The sequence below is a fragment of the Sinohyriopsis cumingii genome, chromosome 19 (genome assembly GCF_028554795.1).
Source record: "Sinohyriopsis cumingii isolate HCF-2022 chromosome 19, ASM2855479v2, whole genome shotgun sequence".
In the NCBI taxonomy this organism is placed as follows: domain Eukaryota; kingdom Metazoa; phylum Mollusca; class Bivalvia; order Unionida; family Unionidae; genus Sinohyriopsis; species Sinohyriopsis cumingii.
In genome coordinates this window covers 1775902-1793599 of record NC_142979.1, presented here as the reverse complement: position 1 = coordinate 1793599, position 17698 = coordinate 1775902, and the positions used below count along the sequence as shown (strand labels likewise).

At 37.4% G+C, this 17698-nt stretch overlaps 1 protein-coding gene across 4 annotated transcripts in view; it reads right to left on the bottom strand.

Moving 5' to 3' along the window:
• Positions 1–17698, bottom strand: part of LOC149775044 (inositol polyphosphate 5-phosphatase K-like) — a 76727-nt gene that overhangs the window by 9252 nt on the left and 49777 nt on the right. For all 4 annotated transcript variants that reach the window (XM_089943891.1, XM_089943888.1, XM_089943889.1 and 1 more), the window contains 2 exons: positions 6631–6774; positions 2001–2189 (listed from right to left, as the gene is read on the bottom strand). In XM_089943891.1, the coding sequence (XP_089800017.1) occupies positions 2001–2189; positions 6631–6774 (333 nt within the window). The remainder of the gene's footprint in view (positions 1–2000; positions 2190–6630; positions 6775–17698) is intronic.

Below are 17698 nucleotides of genomic sequence, written 5' to 3'. Positions count from 1 at the left end.
GTAACCACTGCCCATACAGGATGCATTAAAAAAAAAATGTTTTCATTTTGTGACATCATAATCTTTGCCCATCCATCACACATTAAACTATAAACAAATACATAAAAGCCTAACAACAAACAACAAAATATCAACAGTCGCTGACGTTAAATATCATTTCAAAGGAAATGAATTAAATCTCTAATGTCACCATTCAAATTAAAAATCCCTCCACAACAACATTGCTACTAGTTTTTAAACAAGGAAGTTATTTATTTCCTCTTTGACAAGAAAACTGTCCAGGTAAATCTTGCTGTAACAGATGTATAAGGATGTCCTTGTACAATCCCATATGGCAAAAAGGATGACATAGTCTAAGACTTCAAACAAATTACGTGCAGTCAAGTTTTAAAGGAGTTAATAGCACACTTAAACTATAATTATATTCATAAAACTTGAAACATTAGATTCATTGCTGCATTATCTGCAATTTTTCATACACAGTTTATTAGTAAGCATTTATTAGCTAAATTGTTATTAATTAATTTTTAATCACTATTTTTATGAATCAATTTCTGGAGCATCCATTCCAATTTTGAGCTCACTGCTATGGATGCAACTTTCCAAAGTTGTAAAAACAGAAAAGTTCTCTACACAGAGGATCTCAAATGGGTAATGACTTAATAATTAATTTATAAAACAAGTTGAATAATGTCCAGCTTCTGCTTGCCAAGGCTTGCAAAAGCTGGACATTATTAAATTTGTTTCATAAATTTAATATTAGATCCTTACCCATTTGAGATTCTTTTTATCACATAGGTTTTATTTCGGTGAAAATTATTTAGATACAAAGACGAACGAATAATTTTGTTACTTCTGACAGATGTTGCACCTTTCATTTGTTGTGTGTACAAAATGGTCCCAAACAAAGCTGAAATAATATTAACATTTAAAAGTAGATTATACTTTTCTTACAATCTGTAAGTCAACGAACAAGCATCCTTCCAAATAAACAGAACATTTTACACAGACAAAATCATTTTTCAACACAGAATGTCCAATGCTTGTGATGTCACATTATCTGATGCAGTACTGGTTAGAATGCAGTAGACGGTCCATGTCTTTGTAACCTAACATGTCACCTTCACAACTAACATTCCCATACTTACTGTAATGTATTTGTGACCAGATATTTGCAGCATTTGACTTGGAAAGCAGACTACAGAATATATAAAGAAATTTAATTTAGAGTTAGAATTGCATCATATATTTACCATGTAAATATGCAGTGATTTGATAAACTTCTGTCAGTTTGGAGTGGTTTATGTCCACATTTTTATGTGAACAGAAGTGCGTTTATTTACTTCCATAAGTTAACATTTAAATCTCTATATATAAGGTCGATTCCATGCTTCAGGTTTACCACCCCCCTCTAACCCCAACTTACACATTTGCTATGAACTGAGCAATACCCTAGTTTTACTAGTTGTTGTTGTTGTTTCTGTCTTGGGGTTTTACCCATTTTTCATGTTATGATATGTTATATATAACAAGCCCCTGCTGTGGTAAATTGGCCATACTCAGACAGACAAGACGATTTTTTTCCCCAATTCATTTCATGACTCGAATAAAAATAATAGCAGCCAAAATGTTCACTGACAACAAAACATTCCAGAGGGCATGGTTTAAAAAAAGTCTACCCACGATTGCAGCCAATCAGTAAAAAGAATACTGCAAAACACTTTCATGGGCTTATTTGGACCAATCAGAATCGCATCAAGTGATATGTTCACAGATTATAATATCAAAAACTGAACACACTATAGGCAAAGTGTACTGACTTAGTGATAAAAAAAATATTTAAGTACTAAAAATAATCAAAATTTCTTTGGAGTAATAGTGTACAAAAAAACTAGAGAGTATAAAAAATAACAAACAATATGGTATGAATGAATAAGGATTTGTTCTTTCTTTAATATTCTCTGTTTTGTTTTTGGTTTGGATTTTTTTGTTTAGCTTACCTCAAATTCATCACTCATTCCTCGAAGCCATTTCTTGTAACTGCTGACATAACAGAGGACATATTTCCCAGGCTGGATGTCTGAATCTTGAGTTTTAAACTCTACTGTAACACCTTTTGGACCCTTTTTTTCTGCATCATTTACTGCCCATACATACACCACATAATCATCCAAGTGCTTGAATTCAGCCTAAAATAAAGGATGGATCCCATTTAAAAAATATGTGGGGCTGGGTGGAGGTGGAAAATAATTTAAATTCTGTTATTGCATTGTTACATGTTTAAATGGGGCTAGTCACCTATCCAAGGATAGTATGCCCCCTCCCCCAACCAACTAGTAATTAGAAGTCTAGAAGAAAAAAACAATGTAACTGCAGCTGAATACCTCAGTCAACATCTGACCATAAGAATATTTTTGCATTGTTATATCTTTTTCTGGGGCTAATACACAGTCGATGGACATCATTCCCTACTCCAACTAGTAGTTTGAGGTCTAGAAGAAACAAGAACACAATCACAGTCTGACATTTTTATCAACTGCTGACAATCAGGATAGCATCCTTCTTCTTCACCAAGACTGAAGGACATCGGAACAGGAAGGGAAGAAGGGAGGAGGGAATTTGGGCATTAATAGCAGGTAAGTATTATATAATTAAAATTATCTCCACTCCTCCACCTCTAGTAGTAATGCATTGCCTCTTATTATCATGTTGCTGAATTACCTCCTGGTGGGAGGCTGATGGCCAAAAATAGCTGTTAAATGAACTTACCATTGTTGTCAGTAGAATGTTCTACTGCAGACTGAAGAATGGCTTTATAGCATGCTAGGCTGATATAATTGGGCCCAAAACATAAATACCTTCATTTTGCTTTAAAGTCATATGGACAGCGTTCTTTTGCATACCAGGGCCCAGCAACATGGAATGAATTGCCCAATGAACTTAGACACAAAGACACAGTGATCACATTCAAGAGGGCTCTCAAAACTCACTTATTTCGACTGCAAGAACACACTTAAAGACCTAATAATGTTTCCTACCTTAAATATTCTCAGCATGTTTTTTTAATGTTTCTAATTTCATGGTGTTTGTTTTTGTAATCATGTCATTATATGTTTTTTATCTTATAGGTGTTGTATGATGTTGTAAAGTGCTTAGAGCTTCTAAAGATTAGGTGCTATACAAAGTCCTCATTATTATTATTATTATTGCTTTGACACTGATTAAATGTTAAAGGATAAGAAAGTCCAGTGACATTGCCGAAAAGCATCTTTCAAGCCATCAAACAAGGAGGAATGATTCAAAAAGCCCCAAGATGCAGCAATAGCACTGACCTCATGGGTCTGATTTTCATGAAAGATCTCTCTCACAGTTAATGATAAACTCTTTTAATAGTCTGAACAATCTACCTCAAGATGATGGCTAGTGAAATATCACCTTTCAGAGGGGAAAAAAGGATGGCTACAACCCTTTCTTGTCACTTTTGATTGAGTCAGATAGAACAATAAGGTTCTAAATAGGCAAAGGAATCTATCTTGTTCATCGCCAATAAAGGTACAAATTACTTTTGAACTTTAATAAAAACATAAGCTACTGACCAAAGATGACTTTTGGCTAGAAACACAGGTGGGTAATTTCACTCCTTCTTGCCAATGCTTGGAAGAGGAGAAAGAATGTTTTAAAAGGTAAAGTTCTCAAAGAAAGTTTAACTCTGGTTCATAATGAAGTTTAGATAATGACACAAAAAAAAAAACTCAAGTTCCACCCCAGCATTAAGGAGTGAGAGACTGGTCTCTGAAGCTCAAAGTACTTGACCAGTTCTGAAAGACGTGGCTTCAACCCTATAGTGAGACTCACAGAGAAATGAGTATTACTTTGGGATGTTCCATAATCCAAAAAGCTGGATACTGAACAAACGTTAATGCTGGAAAGAAAAAGAAGAAAATCTGCAACTGCAGTTAAGGGGAGGGGGCATATAGAACCATCACATTTCATGATGCACCAATTACAGAAAATTCTCCAACTGGTATCATAAACCTTGGAAGCTGACTGCTCTCTAGCCTGAGTGGTACATCAGGCAACCTTGATGGACATAGCATTTGATACAAGTGAAATAAGAATGCGGAGAATCTGAGGAGTGCTTAACACTAGGACCCTCTGTGCTGCAAGAGCAGATCCCTCCTCAGAGGTAATTCCCTGGGATTGTTCACCAACATGAGTGATATCAGGCTGAGCCATGACTTGCAAGTCTTGACTCAGCAAGAGCCATGACATGGGAATCTGGACTCAGCAAAGAACCTGAAGGATTATTCTGTGAGGCAGGAAAGCATTGGCATACAGCCAATCCCAACCTCAGACTAATGGTATCCACAACTTATGCCCTCTGATCTGGCACTGCAGAGCCACATAGATGGAGTTTGCTGTTCAGCCTTGATGGTAACAAACCTACCACTGGCCTTCTCCACAAATAACAATTGTCTCTACTATCAACTGGAAATGAGACAATTACATGAGGACATAAAACCCCTGTCTGAATGAAGTGCCTGACAGAATATTTAATTTACCTGAAATGTGGCGGAGTCTGACAGTGATCTGCACTTAAGTTGTCCAACAGAGGAGGTTCCAGACTTCCATGCAAACTGAAGAGGCATGCTTTATGTCAAAGGTACACAACCTTTGTGCATAAATTTCTTATGAGACTGATGATGCAACCTCAAGGGTCTTGAAAAACAGTGTGCATTTCTAGACTAATGATGTGAACAGATGATTCTTCCCAAGACCACAGATTCTTCCCGACTACTGCCTTAGGTTCTAGATGTGTCTCCCAGCCTGAGTTGGAGGCATCCATGTAAAGAAAGTGAGGCTACAGAGCATTAATTGGAACTCTGACCAGACACATATCCTGATGTTTTCATTAACTAAAATGGCGATGAAACTTTGATTCTTTTGAGATCCAGGTAAAAAGGGGGTCTATGTGAGGCTCCAGTTTGCTAGAAACAAGGACTGGTGTGGCCACATAATAATAATAATAATAATAATAATTATAATAAATGCTTTATTTTATGAGGGTAACTTAGTATATTATACTATTCTTCCCAGAGGCCTTCAGGATGAACAAACTATTGTAAATACAAGAAAGAAAAAGAGAAGAAACAAAACCCAAACCCACATAAAACATGCTTAAATATATTTTGTATATAAACACTATGAGTCCATAAAATGAACTAAAAGAATAAAATGGAGTGCATTAATTTCAATATTTACAAAGAAAACTGCCTTTCAAGATAGTAGTCATATGTTTTTGTTTTGAATACATTTAGATTTGTTCCTAATTCCTTTACCAGGGGGACCATGTCTATTGTTGTACTCAGAGTCTCCAGGAGAGAGAGGCAGAGATGAAAAGCTAACAAAGTCTTTTCTCACAGTCTTGGTAAGAGAGCAAGCACCTGTGAGATTCTGTCTTGAGGAACATGGACTGTTCCGGATCAGTGATAAAATTCATCCCTATATAAATGAAATTCTGAGAAGTGGTCAGATCTAACCTCTCCTGATTGGGGATTAGGCCTAGACAAGTCACTGGCTCCAAACTGAGACAGAACCTTCAGAAGGGTACATCATAGGACACTGTGCATCAACCAGGCATTGAAGTACTGGAAGAAGAGAATCTCTAAAAACCTTTATTTAGCTGTTATTACATTCATCATCTTGGTGAAGGCTCTGGGAAGGAAGCTAGACTGAAAGGAAGAACCCAAAATTAAAAGATCTTTTGTTCCAGACAAAACTGAAGAAATTTCCTGTGGGCTGGAAAGATGGGGATGTGAAGATCAACATCCCAGAGATCTATGGAGACTGATCAGTCTCCATCTTGAATCACTCTTGTTCAAATGGGAAAGATTAATGATGAGTCAATGCATTCTCTCTGAACAAAGAAAATAAAGGATATGCTCTTTTTCCTCTTTACTGCACCCTTCCTTAGAATGGTATTCACCTCTTATCAAAGAGATACCAACCGCACAGTTGGACCAAAATGTGTGTTCTTGAAAGATGTGGAGGGTACAGGAAATGAAGCCAGCTATCTTCCCTTATCATATAAAGGCCATACTGAAAGTTAGATTGGCACCATTTTCTCTAGGACCTACTAGACATTGTAAGAACCTCTTGATGATAACCCATATTGATATGACCACCTGTTGAAGAGGATTAGTGATAACAGGAATATCAAGAAGTCATCCTGGTGGACTGGATGTCCAAGTAGGACCATCTAGTCTTAGGGATGAATGTGTGTGTAAAGTTTCATGGTAATCCTCCACTCCAAGCAGTTTAGGAGCAGTATCAATAACAAACTTGTGGTAAAATATAGGAGACAGATGGACCAACATCAGATAATGGCCATCCCATAAGCTTCTGGCCTATGACCAGTTGAGCTAAACAAAAAAGTTGAGTGCGGTCAATCTGTAATCTGGATACAGAAGCACCAAAGATGGATCAAACAGCAAAGGCAGAGCAAATGTGGCAATAATGGATGGCTTTTACAGAAACCGGAAGTTTGATTCTATTTCTATTTTTATTTAGCTAAGGCACTGTTATGCATACATACACACAAACACAAATTACCTAATGGTATTCTTTTACCTTATAAAGTCCAATCCAGTCCCATGCTGATGTATCTGGCTGAATACTGGACTTGACTGTGTAGTGAACAGTCTGGTTTTCTCTCCTTGACCACTTCTTGATAGGGGAAAAAGTCACCATGGGATTGGGTGGTACGCAGTATGTCTGTAAGGAAAATGGTGACATATTTGACACTAGAAAAGACAGTGATGTCATTAACACTTTGTGATCAAAAGCAATTCATTAATTTTAACCAATGGCTCAATGAATTGTTTAAGTTCATCACATTTTAAACTGACCAAATTGTCCTTAACTAATAACTGTGACCTAAATTTTGGTTCTGATAAGAATTTTTATATAATCAGATTTTCATGCCTCTCTCAATACAAGTGTACATGCACCTGTATCTATTACGGGGACTCAAAATTGGTCCTTGTTACATCCATAATGGTACTGTTCATTATATGGAAAGGTAAGTGTCAATCTCTAAAAGGAATTTTAGTTTACTGAAAAAGGTATGTTCACTTAAACTCTGCCACCTGAAACATAGTTATGTCTGACTTAAAGGTCACAGTTCTTAAGCAATTACCTGTTGCAAAGTCTAGTTTGTTCAACATCTCCACAGTACTGTATAAATAAAAACCTTTATCTTGCAAACACCTGCCATATTAGGACACTTTTCTCTCTTCCCAGCAATGGTTGATTAATATATATTTGTCTGTAATCTGATTTATTTTAATTGTCTATCAATGAACCAATCCATTATACATCATGAATATGATGGCAAGTAAATCAACTGTGTAACATGTTTGAATTCAGCATCAATTAAGCATTAATGGTCTCCACAAAACTGTATTGCCTAAATCACCCAAACTTTCAAGGTAATTATCATTTACACTTCTCGTTTTTATTCCGAATGTCAATTTAATGCATCAAGAATTACAGAAATTTACTGTATTTATCTGTGCATAATATGCAACCAAGTGCAAATACAGTAGTGCAAATCCAGATATGCAACTGCATAATGAACAGACAGATTAGGGTTGACATTCATCACTTTCCAATGCGAAATGAATAACTCTGAATAAGATTTGGATGTAAGCATATTGATAATCACTAAACTGGTTATTTTTGGGCAGAGGAATATCTGGCTAGATGTGTGAAGAAATGATCCTCGTGCAAGGATAGACATTGAAAATAACATCTGACAAAGCTTTGATCAGCATGGAATTACCTGTATTTCAACTTTTCATCTTATTCCTTCAATCACTGAATGAAAACAAGAGTCCCTAGAAAGGACTGATGCTTTAGTGACTTAAGAATTTCTAGTAATTGAAGACAAGACCATTTTTTCTTTTTAACTGCATTGTGTTGAAGCTATTTCTGATATTTTTGGGTAGCATCAAAGTTTTCAGGTCAATGTGTCAGCCATATCTGATGTACAATTGACACCAATTTTTCATTTAGGACAACTAGACATCAGTATTCTGCTGGAATAACAATAACAAGATTTTGCAAGTTGGCCATATTGGCTATCAAATCAACACCATTTTCATTTAGAGCCAACTAAACATCATAGGAAGACTTTTGATGAACACTCCAAATGATCATTTATGATAAATAGCAATTGCAAGATTTTCAAAATGGCCAGCATGGTGTCCATGTTGGTGGTCAGATTGGCAAAACGTTTAATTTAGAACTCACTTGATATCGCAAAGTCCCTTGGTGTAAACCTCATGTTTATAAATTATTTTTTTTAGAGGTCAAGATGTCCATATCAGATGTCTGATTAACATCATTTTCATTAAGTAGTCATTTGGTAAAAAATCCACTATGGACACAACTCTACACTCAGGAGAAGCAATACCAAAAAGGTAAAGATGTATGCCATAGTGGCAATACTGGATATAAGATGGGCAGCATTTTAATATAGAACCAACTAGATATCAACATCTTTATGTGAAATTCCATGTTGATATGACCATCCACTCATAAGAAACAGCAATAACAAAATTGCCAAGATTGTCACTGTGTTGGCTAAACTGGATAACTGTGCAGCACCATTTTCATTAACTTCATGGCCAAGCATACCATGGTAGCCATACTGGACATCATACTGACACCATTTTCATTCAGTGACCATTCAGGAGAAGAGGTGATAACAAAATTTAAAGATATCATAGTACTGGCCATATTGGAATGCCTACCAGCACAGTTTTCACTTAGGTCCAACTAGCCCATGGGTTGAATGTGTGTGCAAAGTTTCAAGACAATCTTCCAAGTATTTTAGGAGGAGTAGCAATAACAAACTAATGAATGAATGGACAATGGACAAGAGGCATGAGATGATGGACATGGGACAAGAAGCATCAGGTGATGGACAATGGACAAGAGGCATCAGATGATGGACAATGGACAAGAGACATCAGATGATGGACAATGGACAAGAGGCATAGGTGATAGACAATGGACAAGAGGCATCAGATGATGGACAATGGACAAGAGACATCAGATGATGGACAATGGACAAGAGGCATAGGTGATGGACAATGGACAATAGGCATAGGTGATTGACAATGGACAGGAGGCATCAGGTGATGGACAATGGACAAGAGGCATCAGATGATGGACAGTGGATAAGGGGCATCAGGTGATGGACAATGGACAAGAGGCACCAGATGATGGACAATGGATAAGAGGCATCAGATGATGGACAGTGGACAAGAGGCATCAGATGATGGACAATGGACAACAGGCATCAGATGATGGACAATGGACAACAGGCATAGGTGATGGACAATGGATAATAGGCATAGGTGATTGACAATGGACAAGAGGCATTGGGTGATGGACAATGGACAAGAGGCATGAGATGATGGACATGGGACAAGAAGCATCAGGTGATGGACAATGGACAAGAGGCATCAGATGATGGACAATGGACAAGAGGCATGAGATGATGGAAGATGGACAAGAGGCATGAGATGATGGACATGGGACAAGAAGCATCATATGATATACAATGGACAAGAGGCATCAGATGATGGACAATGGACAAGAGGCATAGGTGATGGACAATGGACAATAGGCATAGGTGATTGACAATGGACAAGAGGCATCAGATGATGGACAGTGGATAAGGGGCATCAGGTGATGGACAATGGACAAGAGCACCAGATGATGGACAATGGATAAGAGGCATCAGATGATGGACAGTGGACAAGAGGCATCAGATGATGGACAATGGACAAGAGGCATCAGATGATGGACAATGGACAACAGGCATAGGTGATGGACAATGGATAATAGGCATAGGTGATTGACAATGGACAAGAGGCATCAGGTGATGGACAATGGACAAGAGGCAACAGATGATGGACAATGGATAAGAGGTATCAGATGATGGACAATGGACAAGAGGCATCAGATGATGGACAGTGGACAAGAGGCATCAGATGATGGACAATGGACAAGAGGCATCAGATGAGGGACAATGGATAAGGGGCATCAGGTGATGGACAATGGACAAGAGGTACCAGATGATGGACAATGGACAAGAGGCAACAGATGATGGACAATGGACAAGAGGCATCAGGTGATATACATTAGACATCAGATGACAGACAATGGACAAGAGGCATCATATGATGGACAATGGATAAGGGGCATCTGGTGATAGACAATGGAGAAGAGGCACCAGATGATGGACAATGGACAAGAGACATCAGGTGATGGACAATGGACAAGAGGCATTAGATGATGGACAATGGACAAGAGGCATCAGGTGATGGCCAATGGACAAGAGGCATCAGGTGATGGCCAATGGACAAGAGGCATCAGATGATGGCCAATGGACAAGAGGCATAGGTGATGGACAATGGACAAGAGGCATATATGATGGACAATGGACAAGAGGCATCAGGTGATAAACAATGGACAAGAGGCATCAGATGATGGACAATGGACAAGAGGCATCAGATGATGGACAATGGATAAGGGGCATCAGGTGATGGACAATGGACAAGAGGTACCAGATGATGGACAATGGACAAGAGGCATCAGATGATGGACAATGGACAAGAGGCAACAGATGATGGACAATGGACAAGAGGCATCAGGTGATAGACAATGGACAAGAGGCATAAGATGATGGACAATGGACAAGAGGCATCAGGTGACAATGGACAAGAGGCATCAGATGATGGACAATGGATAAGGGGCATCTGGTGATGGACAATGGACAAGAGGCATCAGATGATGGACAATGGATAAGGGGCATCTGGTGATGGACAATGGACAAGAGGCATCAGGTGATGGACAATGGACAAAAGGCATCACATGATAGACAATGGACAAGAGGCATAGGTGATGGACAATGGACAAGAGGCATCAGGTGATAGACAATGGACAAGAGGCATCAGGTGACAAACAATGGACAAGAGGCATCAGATGATGGACAATGGATAAGGGGCATCAGGTGATGGACAATGGACAAGAGGTACCAGATGATGGACAATGGACAAGAGGCATCAGATGATGGACAATGGACAAGAGGCAACAGATGATGGACAATGGACAAGAGGCATCAGGTGATAGACAATGGACAAGAGGCATAAGATGATGGACAATGGACAAGAGGCATCAGGTGACAATGGACAAGAGGCATCAGATGATGGACAATGGATAAGGGGCATCTGGTGATGGACAATGGACAAGAGGCATCAGGTGATGGACAATGGACAAAAGGCATCAGGTGATAGACAATGGACAAGAGGCATAGGTGATGGGCAATGGACAAGAGGCATCAGGTGATAGACAATGGACAAGAGGCATCAGGTGACAAACAATGGACAAGAGGCATCAGATGATGGACAATGGATAAGGGGCATCAGATGATGGACAATGGACAAGAGGCATCATGTGATGGACAATGGACAAGAAGCAACAAGTGATGGGCTATGGACAAGAGGCATCAGGTGATGGACAATGGACAAGAGGCATCAGGTGATAGACAATGGACAAGAGGCATCAGGTGACAAACAATGGACAAGAGGCATCAGATGATGGACAGTGGATAAGAGGCATCAGGTGATGGACAATGGACAAGAGGCATCAGATGATGGACAAGAGGCATCAGATGATGGGCAATGGACAAGAGGCACCAGATGATGGACAATGGACAAGAGACATCAGGTGATGGACAATGGACAAGAGGTATCAGGTGATAGACAATAGACAAGAGGCATCAGATGATGGACAATGGACAAGAGGCATTAGGTGATGGACAATGGACGAGAGGCATCAGGTGATGGACAATGGACAAGAGGCATCAGGTGATAGACAATGGACAAGAGACATCAGATGATGTACAATGAACAAGAGGCATCAGGTGATGGACAAAGGACAAGAGGCATCAGGTGACAATGGACAAGAGGCATCAGATGATGGGCAATGGACAAGAGGCACCAGATGATGGACAATGGACAAGAGGCATCAGGTGATGGACAATGGACAAGAGGTATCAGGTGATAGACAATAGAAAAGAGGCATCAGATGATGGACAATGGACAAGAGGCATTAGGTGATGGACAATGGATGAGAGGCATCAGGTGATGGACAATGGACAAGAGGCATCAGGTGATAGACAATGGACAAGAGACATCAGATGATGTACAATGAACAAGAGGCATCAGGTGATGGACAAAGGACAAGAGGCATCAGGTGACAATGGACAAGAGGCATCAGATGATGGACAATGGACAAGAGGCATCAGATGATGGACAATGTACAAGAGGCATCAGGGGATAGATAATGGACAAGAGGCATCATATGATGGACAATGGACAAGGGGCATTAGATGATGGACAATGGACAAGAGGCATCAGATGATGGCTAAATGGACAAGAAGTATCTGATGATAGTAACTGGACAAGAGGCATCAGATGATGGACAAATGGACAAGAGGCATCTTATGATTGGCAAAGGAAAAGAGACATCAGGTGATAGATAATGGACAAGAGACATCAGGTGATAGATAATGGACAAGAGGCAGTTTAAAATGGCCTCATTCAATACTGTTTGCAAATGACTGAGTGTTAAACATATGCAAATAATGTTATCAAATGTAGTTCAAACTTCAACACACTGAGAATCTAATCACTATAAAATGGGGTCTTAAGAATTAAGTAAGTCAACATATACGTCTTTAGAAATGATCATTTGCATGATTTTGTATAATAAAATTCTTCTTTAAAACAATAAACATTCTTGTACATGCCTGTAATACCTTAAACAGGTTCACTACTATTCTTTATATGAATGCTGTATAATGGACTCTTTATGCAATTCTTGTATTGCAGTTGTGTATCAATTGTCTATTTTAACAGTTTTGCTGTCTAAAGATAACCAAACTTGTAAAAATTGTATAGCATAATTATACCTGTACATGTAATTGAAGAAGACATCATGGAAGATTGGTTTCTTGGCCAAATGAGCTTCTTCTTTAAATAAAATCATCTTCATCATCATCATTATTATTACTATTATCATTATTAGTAAATATTTCCAATGAAAAGGATGTATGTCATATTAACAAAGTTAGACTCTAATATGCCATTCTATCATGCATTACAATATGGCAAACACCAAGCAGTATCCCATTCCAGGCTTAAAGAAAACCATTCAGCATGCATTAATTTTATAAACTTAAAGGCCATGCATCACTGGAATATATACTGTAGTAATAAAAGAAAATTGGTGCCCAACAACCAAGATACAATGATCACACTAAATTTCTTCACGCACAGCAAGCATCCAGCTGTGAAAATTATAGACCGAAACATGGACATCATAAAATGTTTGAGTCTGATATTCTGTGCCAACCAATCATAAGGAATTTTACACTGAAAAGTCATACATGATTGGCTCAGAGTTCAACCCTTAGCCACAAAAACTTAACTCAAGACTCAAAACAAACAAAAATTCAAAAACATAATTATTCTTCGAATATTTTTTTATGACTTCTAGGCTTTTTTTAAATTTTTCACAGCACTTTCAAAATGAAATATGCTAAATCATGACAAGGAAATAGGAGCCAAGTGCCTTTCAAAAGGACACAATGGAGACTGGTTTGGGCAGGTATCATGTCCTTAACCCCTGGATTATGGAGTAATTTAGAAAGGATTGAAGATTTTAAGGAATTATGGCTGGATTCCTAAAGCTCTCAAGCAGAATAAACAAGGAGCCTTATTTAGATTCTTTCTGACAGTATCGACTTCACTTTGGTGTTTATCTTTTCTTTCGATGGATTAAACTATGTGTGATCAGAAGTAATTTGAAACAATTAAAGACATTAATTGATCAATGGATTATGGCTGCATCAGTCAATACAAAAGACCTTTAGTGGCATAAAAAAGGTCCATGTGGTTCTGGTATTTGAGGTTTGCTGAGATATCTAACTAAACATGCATTATCTCCCAATTCTAAAACACCAAAACCTAAACAATCAAAATATCACATGAAAACCAATAATGAATAGAAACAAAATTTCAATGGTTGGAATCACATTCAATGGGACATGAAAATGCATTCTGCCATTCCTGTAAAACTGCCACATTCTAATGTTGACACTGAAAGGACATTTTCTATTCTGATAAGGGACCCTAAGTGGCCGAGTGGTCTAAAATACTCACCGTTATGGATCACTGCCATCTCACCTCTGTCTGCGTGGGTTCGAGGCTTGGGTTCGGCCAATGTGGGTATGTGAGAAAGCCTACCAGTAGCTTCTCGTGGGTCGGTGGTTCTTTCTGGGGTTTTCCCGGGTTCTTCCTCCACCGTTAATACTGGCCGCCATGTATAGCCTATCTTGTGCTGAAAAAATGGCGTCAAACCCTACAACAACAGCAACAACAAGAATTCTAATAAAAATTTAAGCTGACTCTATAGCAGCAGTTCTTAAGACAGATCAGGTTTATGATGTTAGTTCTGTCACCCTTCAAATGCTATAAAATCACTTGGTAGAAATTGTTAGTACTGATCTCTATGACCCACTCAAAACAGCCTGGAGACCCCGTTATGGGTCGCAAACCACTGCTCTTAGAGAAACCTGAATCAAGAAATGATACATCATCTCCTAATTGCTGAGATCAAATAATGATGAGAACTGCCATGAATATAATCCAGGTCTACTAAAAAAGGCTAAAATGCTTGTACTACATGCAAGTACACTACAAAGGCAACAAGTTACTGTGAAAGGACTGATGTGAGGAGATGATAATGTATTGAGAATGGAAATGGCTTCAATGGTTGTCATTTTTGTCTAATTATATGCATGAAATCGGATGGATGAAAATCTTTCTTATGTGAAGTCAAAACTCCCGATCAAATTTTGCAAGTCTCCTGATCTGTCCTAAGCTGACCTCTCTGTTCCATCACATGCAAGTTTAAACATATTTGAAATCTGGCCTGTACAAAGAGATACATGTACTTATGATTTGATAAACCTATTATTTTTGTGTTAAAACATCGCTAAAAACAACTGAAATTAAAACAAAATTTTAAAACTTTGAGCAGGAGCTTAGTTTTTGTGCTAAAACTGTTTCATGACTTCGGAGACATGCCAAAGCCGTCATTGCATAGTGTGCTGACTAGTGAGGACCTATGCTTTACATTCTAGTTCTGATTTTGGCATATAGCTGAGACAATAATCTGATTGTTTCTGTTTTTTTGTTGTTTTTTTTTAAATTTCATGGTGTTTGTTTTTTGTAATAATATCATTATATATGTGGGGTTTTTTTTATGTTATAGGTGTTGTTTAATGTTGTAAAGCGCTTAGAGCTTCTAAAGATTAGGCGCTATAAAAAGTCCTCATTATTATTATCATTATTATTATTATTATTATTATCATTATACGAGTCTATCCTGCTGGCAATGGGGGGGCTTTCACACAGGTAAATACTATATCTGCCAGAAATTGATGTAAATAATGTATGTACACTTTAACCATTATTACAACTGGGACACTGAAAACAGGTAAAATTCGATTTCTTAGCTTGGACATACAAATTACTCAAGAAAATAAGAATGTACAATCACTATTATTGGTATTCATCAAATGACACTTACATTATTATGTAAGTTAAACTGGTTAGAGATTATACATTACTAATGCATACAGTTTTGGATCAGAAGAGAAAAAAATGAAAAGTTCACTACTACATTCGAAATCCATGATAAAACTGTAAATGCTAAAAAAAAATAAAACTAAAAATACTGATTAAAATTCAACAGAATTTTCAATTTATCTACCAAATTTAAACTTTTTATTTATAAGTCTATTTACTCTTAGTTTATATCCAGTAAAGGAGTAGATTAAAATATGCAGCTCAAACTGTCCTGACATCATTCTTTAACAGCTGCGCACACTTAATTAGTATACCGGTAATATTGCAGGAATAAAGTCTTCAACAAACTATCTCCCAACTTTTATATGATATAGATTTTACAATAGTTTATTGTAGATTGGTATCAAATAGGATAAAACTGTATTTGGTCTTTCTTTTAGAAGTTATTTCTTCTGTATATTCAATAAAAAAGACTATCTGATGACAGATTATAAACATTTGTGTGCATCTGAAAAGACTTCATTGCCATATGCAGTCAAATTGCTAAAATTTTCCTGAACATCATTTCTAAAAGAGGTCATTTAAAGATTCTCCCATTTTTCGTCAAAGTTGTTATAGCTGATGCAGAATCAGCATAATTTGTACAGTCTTGACAGCCCTTGATGCTGGAATCAGCATAATTTATACAGTCTTGACTGTCCTTGATGCTGGAATCAGCATAATTTATACAGTCTTGACAGCCCTTGATGCTGGAATCAGCATAATTTATACAGTCTTGACAGCCCTTGATGCTGGAATCAGCATAATTTATACTGTCTTGACAGCCCTTGATGCTGGAATCAGCATGATTGATACAGTCTTGACAGCCCTTGATGCTGGAATACTTCCTGTCAAACATGGTCAAATTTTGTTTGAGTGTTTTTATTTTTTTTAAATAAAGTTGTTGGATGGTTTTTCTATTATTTGTAATGACAGCCATATTTCTAGAAGGATTATTATCATAGTCCTGCCAGTATGATGTAAGTTTGAATGAAACTAGTTCAGTGGATTTTGAGAAGTGAAAAATAGCAATTGTTGACAGATGCACAATGCATGATGGACAACAGGTGCTGAGTCATACCATACAAATATCATCCAAATGATGTCAAAATCTAATGTACCAAAATTAATTTCCTCAGGTCACATGCATTTTGAATAATCATTCTAACAAGGTTGGCATTAAAAAGAAATCCAAATCTAAAAAAGTCTGGAAAAAAAAACAAACATTGCAAAAATCATTCAAATACATTAATAATCTAATCAGGTCATCACAAATGAACTGAAACTTGCTTACTAAATATGTTTTGCTATGGTCTAGGAATTTCTGTCTAATCACAGTACATGTGACACTTTATTTAAACTATATATGTGTTTGTAAGGTTATGGCATAAAATGAAATTGGCAAAAACAAAGGTAATGTAAAAAACATATGTGACATTTGTGCAAGTCACAGCACAGCATGCCAGTGATGGAGTAAAACTGAGCACAGTAGTGCAAAACTGAATGTTATTTCATCCTTATTAATGGTGTTAAAATGAAAGCGTGTAAATCAAAGTGGCTTCACCTGTAATAACTACATTTGCACTAAAAAGTTAAGGGCCAAGAAAGCAATGGAGGCATACATACTACTGATTTTTGTGATGTTCAAATTTTTCCAGGTTTTACTATAAATTAAAATTAAGCTTCCTATACCAGGGTTGATCCAAAGATTTGAGTTAACTCTTATACAAACTTCAGGCACAGAATTCTAAGGCCCTCATGATAAGGTCTTACTCTACTATCCCTGTATCTTTATTTTTGCCTCAAGGATATTCTATACATGTCACATAAACTTTACTAGCACTGAATCTGAAAACCATCATTGTAAGTACTCTTTAAGATCAATGGTTTCTGCTTGTATACCATATACCATATACAAACACCTGGTT